General features: G+C 38.2%; 1 protein-coding gene across 1 annotated transcript; it reads right to left on the bottom strand.

Moving 5' to 3' along the window:
* Positions 1–1,888: 1,888 nt before the first annotated feature.
* On the bottom strand, positions 1,889–19,088 carry slc6a3 (solute carrier family 6 member 3). The gene is made up of 16 exons (XM_079344774.1): positions 18,998–19,088; positions 17,950–18,114; positions 17,123–17,333; positions 15,660–15,791; positions 12,262–12,478; positions 10,555–10,693; positions 10,155–10,289; positions 8,946–9,049; positions 8,063–8,187; positions 7,431–7,543; positions 7,121–7,249; positions 6,523–6,622; positions 4,866–4,966; positions 4,168–4,335; positions 3,962–4,033; positions 1,889–3,843 (listed from the first exon to the last, which is right to left on the bottom strand). The coding sequence occupies exons 2-16, from the start codon at positions 18,004–18,006 to the stop codon at positions 3,820–3,822; spliced, it is 1,827 nt and encodes a 608-aa protein (XP_079200900.1). The 5' UTR covers positions 18,007–18,114; positions 18,998–19,088; the 3' UTR covers positions 1,889–3,819.
* Positions 19,089–19,662: the final 574 nt, after the last annotated feature.

Below are 19,662 nucleotides of genomic sequence, written 5' to 3'. Positions count from 1 at the left end.
AGAAGCAACCAGTCAAATAAGTCGATTGAAGGATCGCGACGGGAAGAAACCCAAAGTACACGTAGCATCAGCACCCCCGTCGCTGAGGAGGATAATACAAGCACAGAAATGCCGGTGGAGTAACCCACCCAACAGAGACATGGAGGTGGTCAGGACCTACGGGTATCTGGAGCTGCAGTTGGATGACAAGCTGGACTGGTCACTAAACATGGACACAAACTTTGTTCCCCAGGCCCTATCTACCTATCTATCTCAGGAGGTCAGCCTGCCTTGCCTTAAATACATACGGCTGGTTCCTTTTAGAAATATAAAAGGTCATATAAGTATACGAGTAATATCACATTCAGGCAGTCATTTTCTACTGACAATGTCGGCAGTAGATAGTGAATCTTTTATCGTTGTAGATTGTACATCAGTGTGTTTTGACTCTTTGATTACTGAAAAAAATGAAGAGTGTTTATTCCAGGTCACACGTAGCTAACTTTAAAGAGCTAACAGCTGTTATAGATTCTCTTCATTACATTAGGGCTTTGTTGTTTTCCCTATTAGTGCTTCCTCTGTTTGTTTTAAGTAACGTGATGGATGGATTTGGGTCGGAAACTGAATGACAGATTTCATTACGATGGATCGTTAAGTGTTTAAGACAGACCCTGGCCCTTCTGCTACAGCAGGAAGGAAATGGAAAATGTTGAAGCGTGCAAATCTCAAACTTCGATGATTGCTTCAGTGGTAGAATGAAAAAAAAAACTCACCATGATGAGAGAATAAAGTATATGAGCTGAAAGGGTGACTGAATGGTGAATATTCATCGCCTTTTTTTTCAAATGTAGAATGTGTTTTTTTTGATAAAATCATAAAATCAATTCTCCAAAATATTATAAATCAAATTATTGGTAATTTTGCAATATTGGCTAGATTACTGACAAAACTAAACTAAACTAAAACCCCTAAAACAGGTAGACAGGTAGGCTGCTGGGTCATACATGTTGAGCATCCCCTCCATATCTTGCATTCATTATTAAAGCAACACAGATAAGGAAAGAACACAGATGTACATCTTAATTTAATTAATTGTACTTTATTTGACAGTACAAAACAAAGTCATACAGTCAGAAACACCACAGGGCACAGCACAGCAGCACAGGCATACCATTTGGGACATAATTAATCCTGTAGTACATGTACCACAAGGTAAATATAAGCCATTGCTGACCACGTTGAAATGTTTGATGGTTTCTGATCAAACAGAAAGATCGTTAAGACTAACGTATATATCTACCATACAGTAACAAAACAATAATCCATATATTTATATATATAATCTTGTTGGTCTTGTTATTCAGTATCATAAAGTACAATACGATACAAGCCCCTCCACAATACATTAACCTTTACGCATATATAATTGGATTGACTTCATATATTACATTACACACTGTTCATTTGCAGTTCATAAAAAGCAGCAACAGTCATGAAATTCTGAATCAGATTCTGTAAACAGTAAAATTAAAGCTTTATGCTTTCTGATAATGTGACAGTCATAGCCTTCAAATCACCAACTGAAACTTTGTGAGGACATAAAGGTGTATTGACACTACCCTGTTATAATGGGGAAGAAATACTGGCCGGGCTATGGAAGACAGAAACTGCCAAAAAATTAAGAAAACCTGCCCCATAATAATTAAGTAATACCCATGACTAAATCAAGAATTTAAAATTCTTGCGCATACCGTGGTTATCAAATTGTTGTTGACTTAATTCAGAATTAAAAAACAAACAAAAACGAAACAGAATTTCCTTTTCAGAGGATTGTTCTCATGTAAATGTGTTTTCTCGTCCTCCTATAGGTCCAAAGCACATTAAAGCTCTGACATTCTGCAGGAGGTCCATGACTTACTTTGATAAAGCATCAAAATATAAATATTTATCATATTCTATTAACCAAATCATGCCCACTTTTTTCTCTATATTACTGTTGGTGCATTTCATACTAGTTTATTTATAAAGTCTTCTTCATGTCTTCTTTTTGTATTTTAACTTATGAAGGTTTGGCAGTTTCTGGCCTCCATGTTTTAGCAGAATTAAGCTAACAATCAATTGGTCTTTTGAAAGAAATTCCCTTGGCAAAAATATTCTCAGGTGAGAAAGGAATACAAGATTTTTTACGAGTTATTTTTAGTCTTTGGTTGATTGGATCAGCAGTGTGCTAGATAATGTCGCTCTTAGGTGTCACTGGTTATTATGTGGATGTTAAAGGTCCCATATTATGCACTTTTTGGGGTTCATATATCTAATTTATGTGCCAACGAAAGTACTTTCACAATTGCTAATGTTAGAAAAAAGTTTCTGTTTTTTATGTATTGCCACTTCATGCAGGCTCTCTTATCTGCCTGTATGTTGAACGCTTGACACAAAAAACGCATAAAAAAGGATCCCCAGTGCCAAGTCTGATCTGATTGGTCGGACAATCTGCTCTCTTCTAATTGGTCAGTCATTCGACTTTGTTCTCGGATATGTCCGGCACCTTTTACCATTTTGGGAATACCACAGTCAGTCCGAGGGGAGCTTGTGCTTTACTACAAGTCAATGGGTTTGGATCAGTGATGTCATAAACCCATTTTAAATGAGTGGGGCTAGGGACCGAGCGTTACATGCAGCTATTGCTAATGCTAACAGGAGAAGGTATGAGAAGCCGCATTTCCGCAGACTTTGAATTTTTTCACAAAGATGTGCCTAAACATGCATAAGACATGTGGAAAACACATTAAAGAGCATATAAAACCAGAAAAAGCTGAATATGGGACCCTTAAAATGATTAAGACTTATAACTAGACTTGTCTGATTACAGACAAGTCTAGTTCAACAACATTTTTTGAGTATGCTCAACCATATAGTGGACTTAGAACAAATTGACTTTTGATTACTCTATAACTGTACTACTGGGTCGGATGTTAATGCAAATGCAAGCTTGAATATGTTAAGAGGAAGCCCATCAATTATATAGATTTGTATGCAACGAGACATCTTGGTTTACCAAAATCGGTGAGTCATAACAGTCTTAAAAAAAGAGCAAGTAAAGTGGTAAACACAACACACATGGACATGGACTGGGACCCATTAAAACCAGCAGCATTCATCAAATGTTTGACTTTTGAGAGATAAATACTACAGCAACTGCTTTTAGATGATTGGCTAATGAAAACGGAAAAAATCCACCTTTTTAGAAATAATTCTTCCTGATGCTGCGTGTAACTCAATATATTCAAACCATGTACACTTACGAAATGCTAATTCTCTATAATGTTCTGTGTCTCAATGACATAACATGCAGCATTGAGTTTTATTTTATTTTGTGTTACTTTGCACTTGACACAATGTAAAATGATACAATTTGTCCTCTCGTTTTACTGCCTACTTCTAAAGAATTTGAGCAATTGCACAACACGTCCCACATTGTTACTAGTGCAGATTCAAAACCTTTAATCTTGCACAATATTCCTTAAACTAGTTTCATGTTCGTGGAACAAGTTGGCTGAAGACTGAATTTGCTAGTTTCATTAAATCCCATTCACCTGTGTTGGCAGTTGAGAGGGTCAATGCACAGCTTCACACATCCACTGTCAAAATTAAGAACATTACAATTTAGGTTTGTTTTTTTCCCCTTTTTTTGACGGCACTTCTACACCTCTTTAACCTCCTTCACCAACATAGAGATTGAATCATCTTCTTGGTTCTTCAGACCTTTGCTGTGTACACACTCATCCACCCAATACCCATACTCTCATTATCTTTCTCTCTTTCACTTTACTTTTGTATTTTTCAAACCACCAACCAGTGATGCAGCTGTTGGGAAAATGGATAATGCTTGTGAGAAAAGTCATAGCCTGTAAAATAAACCGATCAGAGATAACACAACAACAACAAATAAATAATAATATTAATAAGATAATCCAGTACTCACTGTGAACTGCCGAACCTCCCCATTATCTACCAAATGATGCTCTGTTTCTGGGGTGATAGCATATGCCAATCTCTGTTTCAGGAGACAAAGTTCAGATGAAATGTTAGAGCTCTTTTACGAAGAAAATGTTTGATCTTTTCAAGGTGTTGTAAGACAAATCCAACTTTAGATGGAAGATGAATAATGATAGTGGAAAATGCACTTACGTCGCAAAACTTTCCAGGCAGTGTGCAGAGTTTGTAGATGGCATAAAGAGGCACCATGGCCATTGAAGACATGGCCACGCACCATCCTACCACATTGGCCCAGGGAGGGAACACATAGGAGCTGTAGCTTAGGGGGTTGTATGTGGCAAAGCTCACCATCACCATAAACTTGAAGGGAATTATTGGAGTGAAAAAGACTTCAATCAACTTTATCTTCAGGCACTTTCATAGCAATGAATGTATGTTTGACACAAGCGTGTTACATTGAAGAGTTAGTAAAAAGAAAGATTTCTGTTTGTCAACTAATAAAACCAGACACTTTGTGTATTGAATATTTCTGGATAATGTTAAGCCATGTGTTAAGTTCTAAAGACTAGACTAGACTAGAATACAAATGTTTGACTGTTCTTCAGGTAAGAACAATTAATATGATTCCTCTTTTTTTGCATGGTAAGAATCTTACTTCATACAAAAGAGGAATCGTATTGATTATATTGCCTGTAGGAACACTTGTGAAGAAAACTGGCAACAAACAAGCAATATGTGGGCTGATCTGTTCAACGTTTGCTCAATAGATAACCATGAACTGTTGAACTTTTGGAAGAAATATATTGTGGTAAAAGTTAATATTTCTGTGTGTTTTAAAAATCGATTTTTTTAGGACTCCGATGAACAAAAAGTCTGAGCATTTGGCTCACCAAAAGAAAGCAGGGGCTGACAAACTTCCAGCAAAGCCTCCAGTACCATCCAGGTCGCTGACCAATCATCTCTTCGATGTCATCACTGAATCGGTCCACCCCTGAAACAAATGGAAGTTCTTCATTCCACCTCCAATTATTTTTAAAAACACACAGTTAAACAGCTCATGGTAATATTATTTAATAAATATACAGAACTGCTATGTGGACTCACATCAGGTTTGGTGTAAGGTCCTTATTATGAAAATACCAGGTAATTGGAAATATTATCAAGGTCCTAAGTTATTTTCTATGTGGTTCCATAAGTAAGAGTTTACAAAATGTTACCATAACCAATCTGTGTGCCATTTTTACCTCCCCATAACTTTCACTCTCATAAATCTTGCAGTGCATTTTTTTTCCCACATGCCTTTCTACCTGGGATGCACCTCTTTCTGCAGAGGAATATATCCAGTCTGACGAGCAGGATTCCAGCACAGCTTCATGTACTTTGTTGTGGATATCAGAAGAAAAGACCACAGTGGACAGGGGTCAAGGGTTTCTGTCAGCAGTTATGAGGATGGGAAAAAAGGCCTGCTCATGCCTTAGGCTTGATTTATCTGGCTTGCCAAGGTCGAGACCCACCAAAGTGGGGCAATATGCTGACCCCACTGCCTGAGGCCTGTTTCTATTTAGCCCTTCATGGATCCTCTAACGGTCAGGTTAAGTAGACATGAAAAAAGTACAGAAGTTCAGGTCAACTATTCTCCCTGATCTTAAGACTGATTGTATAATAATTTCCTCCAACTGGTGTTTCAAAAGTCACGCAATGAAAAGTCTGTTCTCGAGTCAGCGTACTGTGCAATGGGTGAAAATACATGAATAAGCATCATCCATCATATCCATTCAGAAAACATATTCCAAAAATGGGTATTAGAAATATGTTTGGTGGAGGGACAACTTCTTTACTCAGAGAACCAAGGTTACAATGTAACCAGGCGGTTTGTGAAGGGTGAGGTTTAGGGTTTGTTTCAGACGAATCAAATAAAAAGAAATATGACAAAAAGAACAAAAGGACAGCACTTATTAGGATAGGATAGGATAGGATAATTTAAAGTTCAAACAAACAAAATAAAAGAAATGTAGTGTTTTTTTGTTTTTTTTAAACCTTGAAAACAACAAAAATAAGAAAAACATTTTGAGAGATAATTATAAACTATGTTAAACTGAGTTCTTGTGGTGTTCGGACATCTGGAGATACAAATTTACTTTGTTCTCGCCTCCACTTGCCACCCACAACAATCTTCAACCCAGCTATTAGACAGCTGACTCCTGTCAATGACAAATGGGAAGAGCTTTTTTCCTAGCAGCAATTTACTTATGTGGTGGCTCAGCACTGCTGGCTGAACACAGAGGTAACCAAACTCTACCGCAGCAGCGGTATAGCCTTGTACCTTCACAATACATGCACAGAGATGAAGAGGCGAAATCCATTATTGGGGATTGACCCACTGGCTGCAGTATCCTGACGTCTAATGGAAATATGTGCATCTGAGTCACAGTTCCCCTATGCCAACAGATTTTTCATCAAACCCTTAATATAGCATCAGCTTTGCTGATCATGAAAATATGAATCATCTGTTTCTATTTCCTCTATTCACCTGTCGATGTCTCTCACCGTAAAACCATGCGATGCCGATAGCTTCAATAAGCACTCCAAAGAGAATTGATGTTCCTGCAGCGTAATATTCCAGCAGGGTGAACACATACATTCCACCCTGGAGAGATATAATGAATTTATTATTAGTGTGTTATTTTATTGTGTTCAGCAACTTTGTATGACCAAAAGAAAGAATACAATAGAATAAACGAATAAAACAAATTAAAAAATGACTAAAGAAGAATAATAAAGTCCCCATGAAACAGAACTTAGAGAGTATCCCACTATCATGTTATGACATATCCAGCTCGAAGGGGATAGACCCAATCACAAGACAGAGGGCTGGACATAGAAATCAGATGAAATTGATTGGATAATTAGTTTCGACAAAGCTTTTTAATTGGTTGGAAGAGTCTTCAGACATTTGAATTGTTTTATAGGAAAAGAAAAGAAAATTAATTGGTGTGAAAATACTGTAAAAAAAAAATGGATATGAATCTCATTTAATGACAGATAAATAAACATTTTAGTAACCCTGGGAAATTTTATGTTGACTTTTAAGAATCAAGCACACAAGCTCAAAATGTTACAAATGACTTCATAGAATGCTACTTACATTAGTCACACAGAAGAGTGATATGAGGAAGGTGCCTACAACGATGAAGAGGGTGAAAAGCTCTCTGTGCTTGTGGAGACATTTAAACTCATCACACAGCCCTGTGATTACCGATTCCATCCCACCCATCTGCAAAACAAGACACAATAGTTAGAATGGGACGCAAAGTCGGCAGCAGCTGAGCTGCTCATTGACTGTAGTGTAATGTTTGGTCTACTTTTTTGCCAGATGGATGTCTGAATAGAGCCGCTGCCTATGATTCTACAAATAAAGTACATGTGTGACTGCGTGAGTACGGGTGCAAACTCACAGCACTGTCAATGCCCAGAGTCAACAGCATAATGAAGAAAATAACCGCCCATATTGATGAACCAGGGAGAGTTGCAATTGCTTCTGGATAAATAACAAACACCAAACCAGCTCCTAAGGTACAAAAAAAAGTGAAAGACAACACAAAAAGAATGAGGAAGTGACTTAAAAAGTCTTTGGAAATGTTGCTAAGCTAATCATATTGTTAAACAGATATTGGAGTCGTGCTGAAAAAACTAAACCTATGTGGCTTGTGACATGTGAAAAGAACCTCCAATAGCAGGTCTGCCTCATAACTAAATGAAAAAAAGAAACGCAATATGATTTGGCTTCTGTACATTTTCTGGACAAATTGTCATGTCTTCCTGCAACATGTATGCTGTTTTTTTTAAGTAACTTCCTAACTTTAACCGAGTAATTTGGCACTACATTTCTCAAAGTTTATTTTAAAACAAGTTTTGGGCTATTATGCCTTTATTGTAAGCAAGTAAACCTTGATGAGAGAGTGGGAAATGACATGCATTATTACAGAGGGTGAAAATTGAACTCCAAACAACCTCTTTACATAGGGCGTGAGTGATAGAATCACCAGGCCGTCTAATGTCCAAATACAGACATATAGTGAAACCTTACCGTCAATGGCAACTTTGTCCAAGGCCACATTGTGCTTGTGGGACATGTACCCCAAGAAGGAGAAGACCACAAAGCCAGAGAAGAAACTGGTCAAAGAGTTGATTGAGCTGGTAATGATGGCATCTCTGCATCAATACAACAAAAAAGATACAACAACCAAGAATGACAGTATTAAATTAATTCAACAGTTCATCATCTGTTGATCATCCATTACACAATTTGTATCAACATTATTGACCAGCCAATTCATTTGTCAGCCAAGAAGTTTAGCAGGGCTCGGCCAAGACTTTTGCCTCTCAGCCTCCATGTGAAAAGAATTCTGACTCGCCCTATAATGATTTTGGTAGCACATTAGTGTTTATTAAAAAGAGGTGTTTGAAACAATACATTAGAAGAATAAAGGTGAATAAATTATCAAATACAAGCACGATTTACAGATTTTTTACTCCTGACATCAAAGTCAGACATTTTTTGGCATAAGGCTGAATTAGTAGTAATTTAAACCAGTAACCACCAAGTAGTAATTTAAGCATTTTTCTTATGTTCAAAGAAGAATGCACAAGGTGGACGATGTCACTTAATCAGAAATGTTAAAAAAGGAAAAAAAAAAGGGAGATCAAAGCCTCTAGCAGGGTGCGGTTGATTTCAAAGAGCGCGACAGTTCTGATTGGTGTTACGGCTGACAGTTGCACAGCGAGGTGTACAAGACATAGCAGTGTCAAGGACATTCAAAGGTTCTTGTAATTCAACTGCTTATGTTGTGCGCACGTGTTTGCATCTTTGTGTGTATGTGTATTTGTGTGTGTGTGTGTGTGTGTGTGTGCTACTTCCGGTCCTGTCGCCATCTGTAAATCTCCTTCTGCCTCTCTCTGTGTGTCGTTACCTGTAGCAGTTGTTGCTGAATTTGTTGTAGCTGGAAAAGGCAATTAGCACACCAAACCCCACTCCCAGAGAGAAACAGATCTGTGTTGCTGCCTCAATCCAGACCTGAGGAGCGACAGAACAAGCACACTTGTGTGAAGCGGCAAACAAAAGGCACAGGAGAGGAAAAAAGCCATTATTAGGGATAATTGCAGGAAACTCATTCAACAGCAGTAGATGAAAGACGCTCGTGAATACGGGGGGTAATTTTGCAAATTACTGCTCCATGCATCTACCTAATCTAATTCTCTGATTGCTGCTGTGCATCTCTCTATCCCTCTTGCGTTCTATCTCATTCGCCATAACTACATTCTGTAGTCCTGTAAGCTTACTTATTGAGCTCCTCAGTGTCTATTCAGGTAAATAAGATATAGTTTGATGTGATAGCAGGTTTCACAGTGAGGAAAATATTACAACGGTTTAACACAAACAATTTTCTCACATTTAATTCTAATGTCTTGGTGAAATGCCACTCAACAGTACTTCACATTGAAATACAGTATATTGATTATTTTTTCTCACAGGGTCTAAGATAAGAAATATGAGTGTTTCAGCACCACAAAACAAATACAAGGCTAGCGACTGGAGGTTAATGTTCTCAGATGTACTAACTCATTTTGTTGTGACGTTTACAGTAAACGTTCCTCGTCAGAGCTTTTGTAGCTCAGTTCTAGAAAAAAAAAAAAAAGTCAACTTGTTGTGTGTACAATATTTTGGTTTGCTGTGTGTCACTACAGCATACGTTTGATAACCATGTCTTGTTTCTTTAATTTCTCTGAATTTTGGTGAAACTCTGCATGATCTCTTTTAACAGGTTGTTTATACACTGCAACTGATGTGCAATATTAGACAATAAACAACAATAAAGACATATTTTGTTCTCTTTTTTTTAACTTTATGTGTTGCTGTTGTTACTGGTATTACTACAGGCAATGATAAGACTTGCCATGTATCATTATCCATTGATCAAGTCCAGCTTAAGGCTTGAGAATGATAGTTGACCAAATGTGTTGCAAGAAACAAGTCCAGCACCTCCACTTTGATTTAAAAAAAACCCCCAAAAAACAAAAAAACAAAAAACAAAAAATGTCAAGCATTTTTTTTTTTTTTCTCCCTCTCTTGTACCCCCTCTGCACGCTCAGTTTGATACCCTCTCTCATCACACACTCACCTTGGCGTCACAGAGTCTCAAGAAGTCCACAGAGAGGTAGGCTTTAATGCCATCGATGGCTCCAGGCAGAGTGACTCCCCGGAGCAGCAGCACAGTCAGGACCACATAGGGCATAGTGGCTGTGATCCATACAACCTGAAAGGGTTGCACAAGGTGGAAACACATGCAGATACACACAAACAGATCAAGCTCACAGAGAAAGCTTCACAAATATTTATGTGTTTACACAAATTGATATGTACACAAAATGTTTTCTTGAAGTAAGTAGCAGTTTCATTATAGCCTATTTCCTTAAATGCTATACTTAACTTAAAATGATTCTCATTAAAACAAACTGCAGGAATTGCACTAATATTGTGCTTTCCACATCAGCACCTGTAGCTACTGTGTCATTTCCTACCTTTCCAGAGGTCTTGACCCCCTTCCAGAGACTGAAGTAGAGCAGAACAATAACTACAGCCAGACATGCAGTCAGTTGCCAACGTGGACGGCCCAGATCGTCAATACCGCTACTGTCCTGGATGTGAAGCACACCTCGTCTAAAAGGAAAGGAATATTCTGGTCAGACCTGTGATTACAGCACAGACCTTACTTAAATAGAGGGATAAATTGAAGGGAAAGTTCAAGAAAATTGGGCGCACTATAACAAACTCCAAAGATCGTCATGTTTTCCGAGTATTTCTGTTCCTAATGTGATTGTAAAGAGGTTGGAACATAATCCACAAAATGACAAATATAAATGGGTCAATTAGTTGCATTCTTACTTTCTAAACCCTCATATATAGTACGACACGTTCACAGAATGTCCACAACTTAAACCAAGATATGTTCTGAGGAAAAACTCTTATAGACCGGCTGGAGGCAACCTGGCAGCACCTATCCTATCCCTAATGTGCCACTGATGCTTTCAGTGTGCATGTGGCAATGTTCTTGGAATGATAATCCAAATACAGAGAATACTGCAACTTTCATAAACATAATTATTATTCATTTCAACAGTTAAACTGCAGTATATTAAAATATGTTGGTCTTGAGCTTAATGGTTTTACAGCAACACTTGTCTTTGTTGGAAGCTTAGTACCGAGGCTTCATCTATGTCAGTGTACATGAAAGATGCCTGAAGAAATCAACAGAAGACGTTCTGGTATTTGTTGCAAAATGTTACTTTACGTTAAGTTAAATTCAATCAAATAACATCAAATAACAATTATCTACAAAGATATTGATACCAAATTTAATGTAAGTGTACTATATGACTGATCCCACCTGGAGTCAGATGGTTTCATGCACAGCCAAACAGATGAGACTGAGTATGATAAGCCAATGTTAAACTGATGTGGTCAAATTGTCTGCAGGTGGTTCTATGTAAATAGCATGCAGCCTCTTCAGCTGTATGGTTGACATGTCTCAACTGTCACAACACACCATGCTTACAGTTGTTTGAAAAGGGAGACACCTGCTCGGCTTCACAGGAAAGTGTGCTGCATGATTTAAATGCAGCCAAACTCTGATGTGTATTTTGAGCATCACTTTAATCTGCTATTTATGCTTTTTGAATCTACTGCTATTATTTGATATGGATACAATGCATCGCTTTACTTCCAAAAATCTTTTTTCTTGAAAGTGTGGTTGGTATATATGCAATTGAGATAACTTGAAGCTAAGCCAAAGCAAGACACACACTTGTGAGTAGGTGTTTATATCAAATACGTTTTTTTAGTTTGATTGAAATGACCATTTCCACATTTGCTGTTGGTATAAAGACTTAGATTATGACAAACTACAATCTAACTTGAACACAGTACACAAAGAGTAGCATCACTTAATTTTGAGAAACGAAATCGCAGTTTAAAGCCATTGAAAACAGATGAACTAATCAATACAATGACAACACTGATAATTATATTATTAAATACAGTTTAATTTAGCTTCAATATTTAGTCATGTAAGTTTGACTTATACATACCTCAGTATTTCAATGATCCGTGTGGGGCTTTAAACTGACTGTAATCTACCGGTAGTTATTTTCTTTCAATGAGAACATTTTTTTTATTTATCATTAAACATTTGGTGACAAATGGCAGAGCAGAAATTTCAGCTGACTTACTCAAAAAACTCCTGAGCAGGGGTGGCCTTGTAAATGTCACTGACCGAGCCATTTTCAGCCCATTCAGAGCAGTTTGGACTGTTCCAGGTGTTGTTGCAGTGGACCCAAGGTAGATCGCCAGTGAAAGATGAGAAAAGGTAGAACATCGCCCAGGAGATAATGACGTTATAGTAAAAACCAACGTAGAGGGAAATGAGGATCACCGTAAAGCCTACACCTGTTGAAAGGAGACAATGGTTGGTGTTTACAGACATTTATAGACCGAAACGTTGGCTGTGCACACTATAAGAATTAGTAAAGACATTCACAGGGGGTTCCTCAGTTGAATCAAATCTCCCACTACCCAATCAGTGTCTTTGCTCTTTATGGCCAGCTTTCATTGCCGCAAATCTGTCCATACGCCAAACGCCAAGAGAGCGCCAAATCACATCTGCAGCAAGCAGCTACACAAAACGGGAAAATACAACGTTTGTGTGCTATGTATTCTCAGACCAAACAGCGGACATGGCTCTCTGGTGCACTGCAGAGTATAAAGTCAAATGCAGGTGATTTTTTTTCCAGAGACTTCCCAACATGTTGCTTTTGAGGTTTTCAGGGGGGTTCAAGTGTCAATCAGGGGCTCTCAGACCCCCCTAGACCCCCTGTATTTCACAACCTGCTTGTAGGTTTTTTACATAACGAAGGAACAGTTCACATAATGCCCAAAAGTCAACTCAAAAATCCTGTGGTGTGGTTAGACTTTGTCACACCTACCCCTCAGCTTTGGAAACAGGCATTTAAAATAATTATATAAAAACATTCCATCTTCTTCCTTTACTTTTGTGGCCCATACAAAAATCATGTCTTTTTCACAGCATGCTAAAAACTCCTCACAGGAGCTTTAAAATGGAAAAACATAAATAAATTCCTTATTATATATATATATTCCAAAGGCCAGAGTCAGATACACTGATGACTACATTTTGTGTAATTGGCTTAATGTTTTGTTTTAGGGGTCTAACATTGTGCTGAACCTAAGCAACAGTATTAGGTGTGGCACACGAGACAATTTCTGTTTTGTCAGTTTTAAGATTTTGGAGGTTATGAGAGGTGAAGTTGATGATTTTCAAAAGGCAGGTAGTTATGGGTTGGACTGCAATGATTAGTTGCAGTCCAACCCTGGGTGTTGCAAGCATCGCAGTGGTGCTGTACGTCAGGGGACCATTCAACATGATTGGTGAATCTTCTGGCAAAACAATCTGCATTAAAGGAAAGATGTGCAGTGGCTGCCCTCACTGAAGAGGCCCCTGAGATGTTGGGTGTTCAATGCCTTGCTTCTCGGCAGTGCTCGAAAAGTGGTCTGGCACCTCTCTACCTACCAGACCAACTTTTATATTTTTGGTCCGCATTGGAACTCGAGCCGGCAACCATCCGATTCCCAATTTCCTATGGACTGAGCTACTGCCACCCCTAATGTACTCCTTTATTCTTCCCACAATAGCGAAATATATAAAAAAGTCATTCTAACTCTGCATGGCTGTTAGCGCTGCTATCTCTTTGGAGTCATTTGCACAAAAAAGGCCAGATATGCCTGGAATAGATACAGAGAAACTGATTAGAAGTATTTCAAACAACACCAGACTTCTACTTAAGACTTGTAGATTTACTACAATGAGAAGTGCATATGAGAAGTGCATTTTTCACGTTTGTGTATGCCTCAAAAGCCATGAAATAAGTTTCTTAAAATTGGGATAATGAGTGGCTTGATCAAGTTTAGACATCATTAAGAAAAGGAATGGAACCAAAATAATCCTCACAGAGGGAACTTGGTTGGAATGGAAGATAGAAGGTAAAGGATTTCTGTAACAGCCGAAACGTTAACAGGAATATAACAGAGAGTCACCTTTATCAGCTGAAAGGAGTCATTTGCCACTTTCATATAGGCTTTGTATGGCTCTGGAATATTTGGTATGTAGAGCTATTGGAATCAATAAATAAAGCAATGCATTCCTTTAACAGTACAAAGTAGGCATCACTGTAATATTTGCCGACATTCCACCGCAGGAAAGCAAGACCTCTCATCCAGTGTGAGCCCAGGCGCCTTTGAAAGCATTACAACTCTTAAAGATCGCCTCTTTACTATCAACCCATCTGCCCTTTCTGTAAATCTGAAACCCTGACCACTCTTCTAAGGTTGAATTTAAGTGTTCAACTTTTCTGAGAGGCATGACCACAATTGAGCCTTATTGATCCCTTTGTAATGTGGATGTGATATTTGTACGGAGAGCGAGGCCTTTTGTCTGCGCCACATGCGGCCATGTTATCTCTCCATCTTAGCCACTTCTCCCTTTCCCTGTCATTTTCTTTGAATGCATTGATCCTCAGAGGAAACCAGCTTGTTGATCAGAATAATTACTGTCAATATGTGCATGTGTATGTGTGTATTTGAATAATTACAGTTATCCCCCCACTGAGAGACAGGGAGAGAGTGAAGCGTGTGATTAGCACGTCAACCTACTCAGTGTGGTCCCTAACAGACGGCTAATGTGCACACACACAGGAGGCTAACACACGCATAGAAACACATGAAGGAGCACATACACAATGTGAACCACCTTCAGATGAGCAAGGACATGATGCAACTGAAGACGGCGGTATGTCATCAAATCCTGAAGCAACAGATGGTCTGATTGGAATAATGGGACTAGAGGTTATATTTGTGTCGCAGCTTTCAATTACAGACATGGATGAAGTGAAACCTGGAAATTCTTCAACAAATTGATATCAATGTCATGTGTACAACAAATGTGTTAAAACACAAAAGACTGACATAGCAACTGTGTGAAAATCATGAAAAGTTCGACCAAACTAAGCGTGTTTTGGGAAATGATATTGTCCTAATATTGTTTGTTTCTCAATTAGTTTGGATGACATCTTCCTAAACTGTGCCTCGTTTATCGATGTGTTGAAAAGTAACCCTGAAGAATGTCAGCCGGTGTTCCACGGCACTGTTTGACAGAAGAATTTGGACAATCAAGATGGGAGTCTAAAAGCCCAATTTTCATTTGCTTTCCATCTGAGTGCCAGCAAAACCTGATGTTCTGCGGAGGATAAATAGCGCCTGTCGCTTCTCAGAGCAGAGACAAGAGGACAAAAGACAGGCATGTGGGCAGACTAGTAGACAGAGAGACATGTACATATTAAAGTTAGCTATCAGAAAGATAGACAGGCACGTAGGCAGACGGACAAAGGGACAGAATGAAACTTGTGACACGGCATGACAGATTGATCATTTTGTGCAAACCTCCCTTTGAAACAGGCAGGTGTCAAACTAAGGTATTTGCATGAGTACAACCTTTAGTATGGTCAGTTGCCTATCTGTATACCAAGATGTGTGGCCGAGTAAGTTCATTTCCTACCTTTAAATATGGGGCAGATCTTCCAGACCCCTGCTGCCCCTTCCCTGTTATACTGTCCAAGAGCCAGCTCCATGTAGAAGAGAGGCATGCCTGCTATCACCATGAAGAACAAGTATGGCACCAGGAACGCACCTGCACACACAGGTTACATCAAAAATAATACAGTCATATGATAAGAAAAAAAAAAGCAGTTTTTTTTTGATTGAAGTGAAACCTAAGCCCGAACATGCAAACCTAACTTATAACAAATGAGGGACTGAGTAAAGGACAGCATTCCTTGTCAGTTCACTGGCACCTCATCCTTGATTTCATTATCTTTCTTGACACGTCAGGCAAATAATTACATGCCGTGGTTGATGGCAAAAACCCACGAAGGCAAGATGCCAAGCATGGATGTCAGCTGCCAATGATCAACAGTTCATCATAGACTTTGTGAAAGTTTAAAAAGGTACTTTTTTTATAGAGAGTGGCTTTCGAAAGCTATGCAAAGTTCAATGAGGAATAGGAACCTTAAGCCAACACATGATATCAGTACAGGCTGAAAACGTGTGAGTTTTTGAAACTCACAGAAATGCTTTTGGTTGGGTTGACCTATACAGCTCGCTCACTAAAAAAGTTCCTGGTTTGCAGCCAGTTAATAACTTTATTGCACATGTTTTTTATTTATGGCTGTTTGATATCTTGTCTCTTTGGTAAATCATCAAATAAAAACATTACTCCTGCAAGTCATGGCACAAAAACAAACAAACAAAAAAACAAGATTTCATTCAAGGTTCCGCAAATTAAACTGCTAATACTATTCCTGTCAACACAGGTATGAAAACATACTGGATCAGCAACACATGACAAGCCTTGACAATGGTTAGTATCATTGCCAGCTCTGAAACATAATGAAAGCTCTATGTTAAACAGCCATAATTAGTGGCGGCGATTGTTGGTGCTAATCTATTCAGAGCAGCTGTGGTGGTTTTTACCCTATTTTGATCTCTGTGAAGAGCAAAAGAAAAATCTCAAACGACAACTGGGGAAAAAAAAGCTTAAACACAAAATACAGCACTATTTCACACACATTGCCAGTGCATATATGTGCAAAATAACCCATGCATGCAAATGTATGCATGCATAATATAAAGATGTAGAACTATGCAAATGAGTGTACATAAAATTTAAATCTCACCTTTTCCCCTCTAATTTCTAAGTACTTTACTGTGCCGCAATTTTTTTTTTCTTTTCACACAACCAAGCACAAAAATCCCAAGGTGAGGTCTTTATCTTTCCTTCACTAGTCTCAGGGGAAATATTTTCTTCTCTTACATAAAACCCCACCTTCTCCTACTCTTGTCCTCCTCTCTCTTGCTTTCTCCACTCTCTCACTTCTTCTTCATCACTTAAATGTTTTGTATTTTTTAACCAAGTATCCAGTTTGAGAGTTCTTAGACAGAGGCTGACATGCGCTTCCTCACCTCCTCCATTCTTGTAGCAGAGATATGGGAATCTCCAGACATTGGCGAGGTCCACAGCAAAACCGATTACAGACAGGAGGAAGTCAATTTTCTTCCCCCAGGTCTCCCGTTCTTCCTCCCCACTGGGTACGGTCTGAGTGGGAGTGGGAGCCACCAGGGTGGTTGAGGTGAACTGAACCCCATTCTGCTCCTTCACCAAGATCAGCTCCACCTAAAGAGTTAAAATATTAGTATTACATAATTAGGTGCAATAGGTTTTTCAATCATAATATGGTAAGTTGCAGTTAAAATGTTATGATTAAACAATATTTAACCTAAACACACCATGTTTACCATGTTTTTCAAAATCTTGCACACACAAGTAGATATAATAAAAGACATATAAGGAGTAATACAAGTCAAGTGCCGAGATCACTATTACAAGAATGTAGATTATATTTGTTTGAAGTATTGAGGCTGTTTTTTTCGGTTACTAAAGAGTTAATTTTATGTCATCGTCTCTCTCACTTACCACACATACAAACGGGTGGCAATGAACTTTATTCCTTTTATGCCTAATTACCAGTCTTTATGTTTTTTCTTCGCGGATTAGTTCAATGTGTATTCTTAGGGAGATGTTTGGCTTTCAGAAAATTGGCATTGTTATTATTATGGGGTTTTTTGTTACCCAAGCTCTTTGGGTATAAATTAATTCAAACAGACCATTTTAGAGAGAAATGCATTTCATTAAGAGCCTTGCGCCATGCAGTGAGGCAATTAGGTTTTCGACATGGAAAATGAATGGCATATAATCGACTCAAGTACAAATGTTTCAGAACTGCACTGACCTCTTTGGGACCCATGGTGTTGGAGGAGGGTTTTTCTGGGGCTACCACTGAAGACATCAGGCCGACAGGGACTTTTCTCTGTGAGCATGAAGGGGATGCACAGCCTCTGGAGCCAAATGTTGGCAGTTGTTGGCAAGGAGGGAGGTTAAGCAACACTGAAGAGTGCTGAGTTCAAATAAAACAGATAATGACAATGAATACCTTTTTTGAGAGATTGTTATCCAAACACAAAAATAAGTACTTTTTGGGGTACAACACAAAGCCAGGAAAAAAGCCCATAAATTAAAAACATATTAGAAACACAAGCACATAAGATGATTTTGTAAGAGTCGTATCAAACAGCTAGTCGGCATGTAAAGTTGTAATATTGATATGCAAAAAGAGCAGATGGAGGGGGGAGAAAAGGGACCCTGGGCAATAGGATCCAGGCTGAGGAAAAGCAGGGGGGTGGGGAGCGGGTCTAAATGGCCATCACAGCATGCTCATTTCATTTTACACTTGTTGATCGCCATTTTGCTTGCAGATTTGGCCCAGTGTCTACCAACCATATCATACAACTACAAGCTGTTCAGATAAACATTTTATGTTTGAGATGGCTATACTTAAACTGTGCATCTAAAATACTGTTACTAATGAGGAAATAAATTAAAGGCTAAGTTTACTTCTTCATAATAATAATAAATGATCTATATCTTCAAGTTTAGCAAAAACAAACTGTTCCCTTTTTTTTTTTTTTTTTAACTCTTTTTAAGTCTCTAATTTTTTGTGACATGAATATCAAGCTGCTCTTGTACAGATCTTGCGCAAAATATTTAACATTTTAAGACAACACAATCTCACCAGTTCATCACATCAGCATTTAACTTAAAAAGTTTAAGTGTTTCGAGATTACACAATGTATTGGAATGCTAACACCATAAGACAAAAAAAAACAACATTAAAGGTTCAAGCAATATGCTGTTAAATAACATATCAGAACAATTTGGAAAACTGTATGCAATTTTAAAAGAAAGAAAAAAATAGATATTTATGAATAAAAAATACTTACTTTTAAGGAATGATGAGTGAAATCTTCTTTAGTTATCACTTTGGACAATTTAATTCCAGTTGTGATGATGTTCTTCAGAGCTCTGAAAATGTATGCTGACCATATTTATGCAGAATGTCCTTGAGAAGTTAGACTGAGATTCAAGCAAAAAGGTTCAACGGAATTGAAATGATAAAAAGATTAAGATATGTAGGTGAGATTTAAAAAAAGATGATCTGGTAAAGTGTGAAGGTTCAAGCTGGCTCTCCACCCTCTTAGGCTCCTGATCCCAGAGTACCCTGTGGTCTGGAATAGAGATCTGTCCGCGATACCACTCTTGTATAAAAAACAATCAACAGCACCCCCCATCGCCGTCACTCTCCTCCCTCCCTCCCTTCCAATCCAAGCTTCATCTGTTCCTCCTCCTCTCTCCCGTCATTGCATTTTTTTTCCCACCTGTTTTCCTGATGACTTTCCTTCCAATGCAAACGTAAACCTCTTGATTAAACATAAACAACTGAATTATGTCAAGCTAAAAACAGGATACAATAAGATTGCTTACCAGTTTAATATTTTCGTATGTTGTAATTCTCAGTAGATACATTATAGATTTTGTTTGCAAAACAATTTTTTTTAGAAAATACCAGCAGGATCATGTACGCTTTATTTGATGGGTTATTCATATT

This window comes from Symphodus melops (genome assembly GCF_947650265.1).
Source record: "Symphodus melops genome assembly, chromosome: 5".
Taxonomy (NCBI): Eukaryota; Metazoa; Chordata; class Actinopteri; order Labriformes; family Labridae; genus Symphodus; species Symphodus melops.
Note: the sequence above shows the minus strand (reverse complement) of the source record. Positions and strands in the feature narration are given on the sequence as shown.

Excerpts from the sequence above, each read along its gene's own strand:
- slc6a3 (XM_079344774.1), bottom strand. The coding sequence starts at position 18,006 with ATGTCTTCAGTGGTAGCCCCAGAAAAACCCTCCTCCAACACCATGGGT. Across the intron at positions 15,792-17,122 it reads CTGCTACAAGAATGGAGGAG|GTGCGTTCCTGGTGCCATAC; the intron begins GTGAGGAAGCGC and ends CTGTGTGTGCAG. Across the intron at positions 7,544-8,062 it reads GGACAAAGTTGCCATTGACG|GAGCTGGTTTGGTGTTTGTT; the intron begins GTAAGGTTTCAC and ends TTTGTACCTTAG.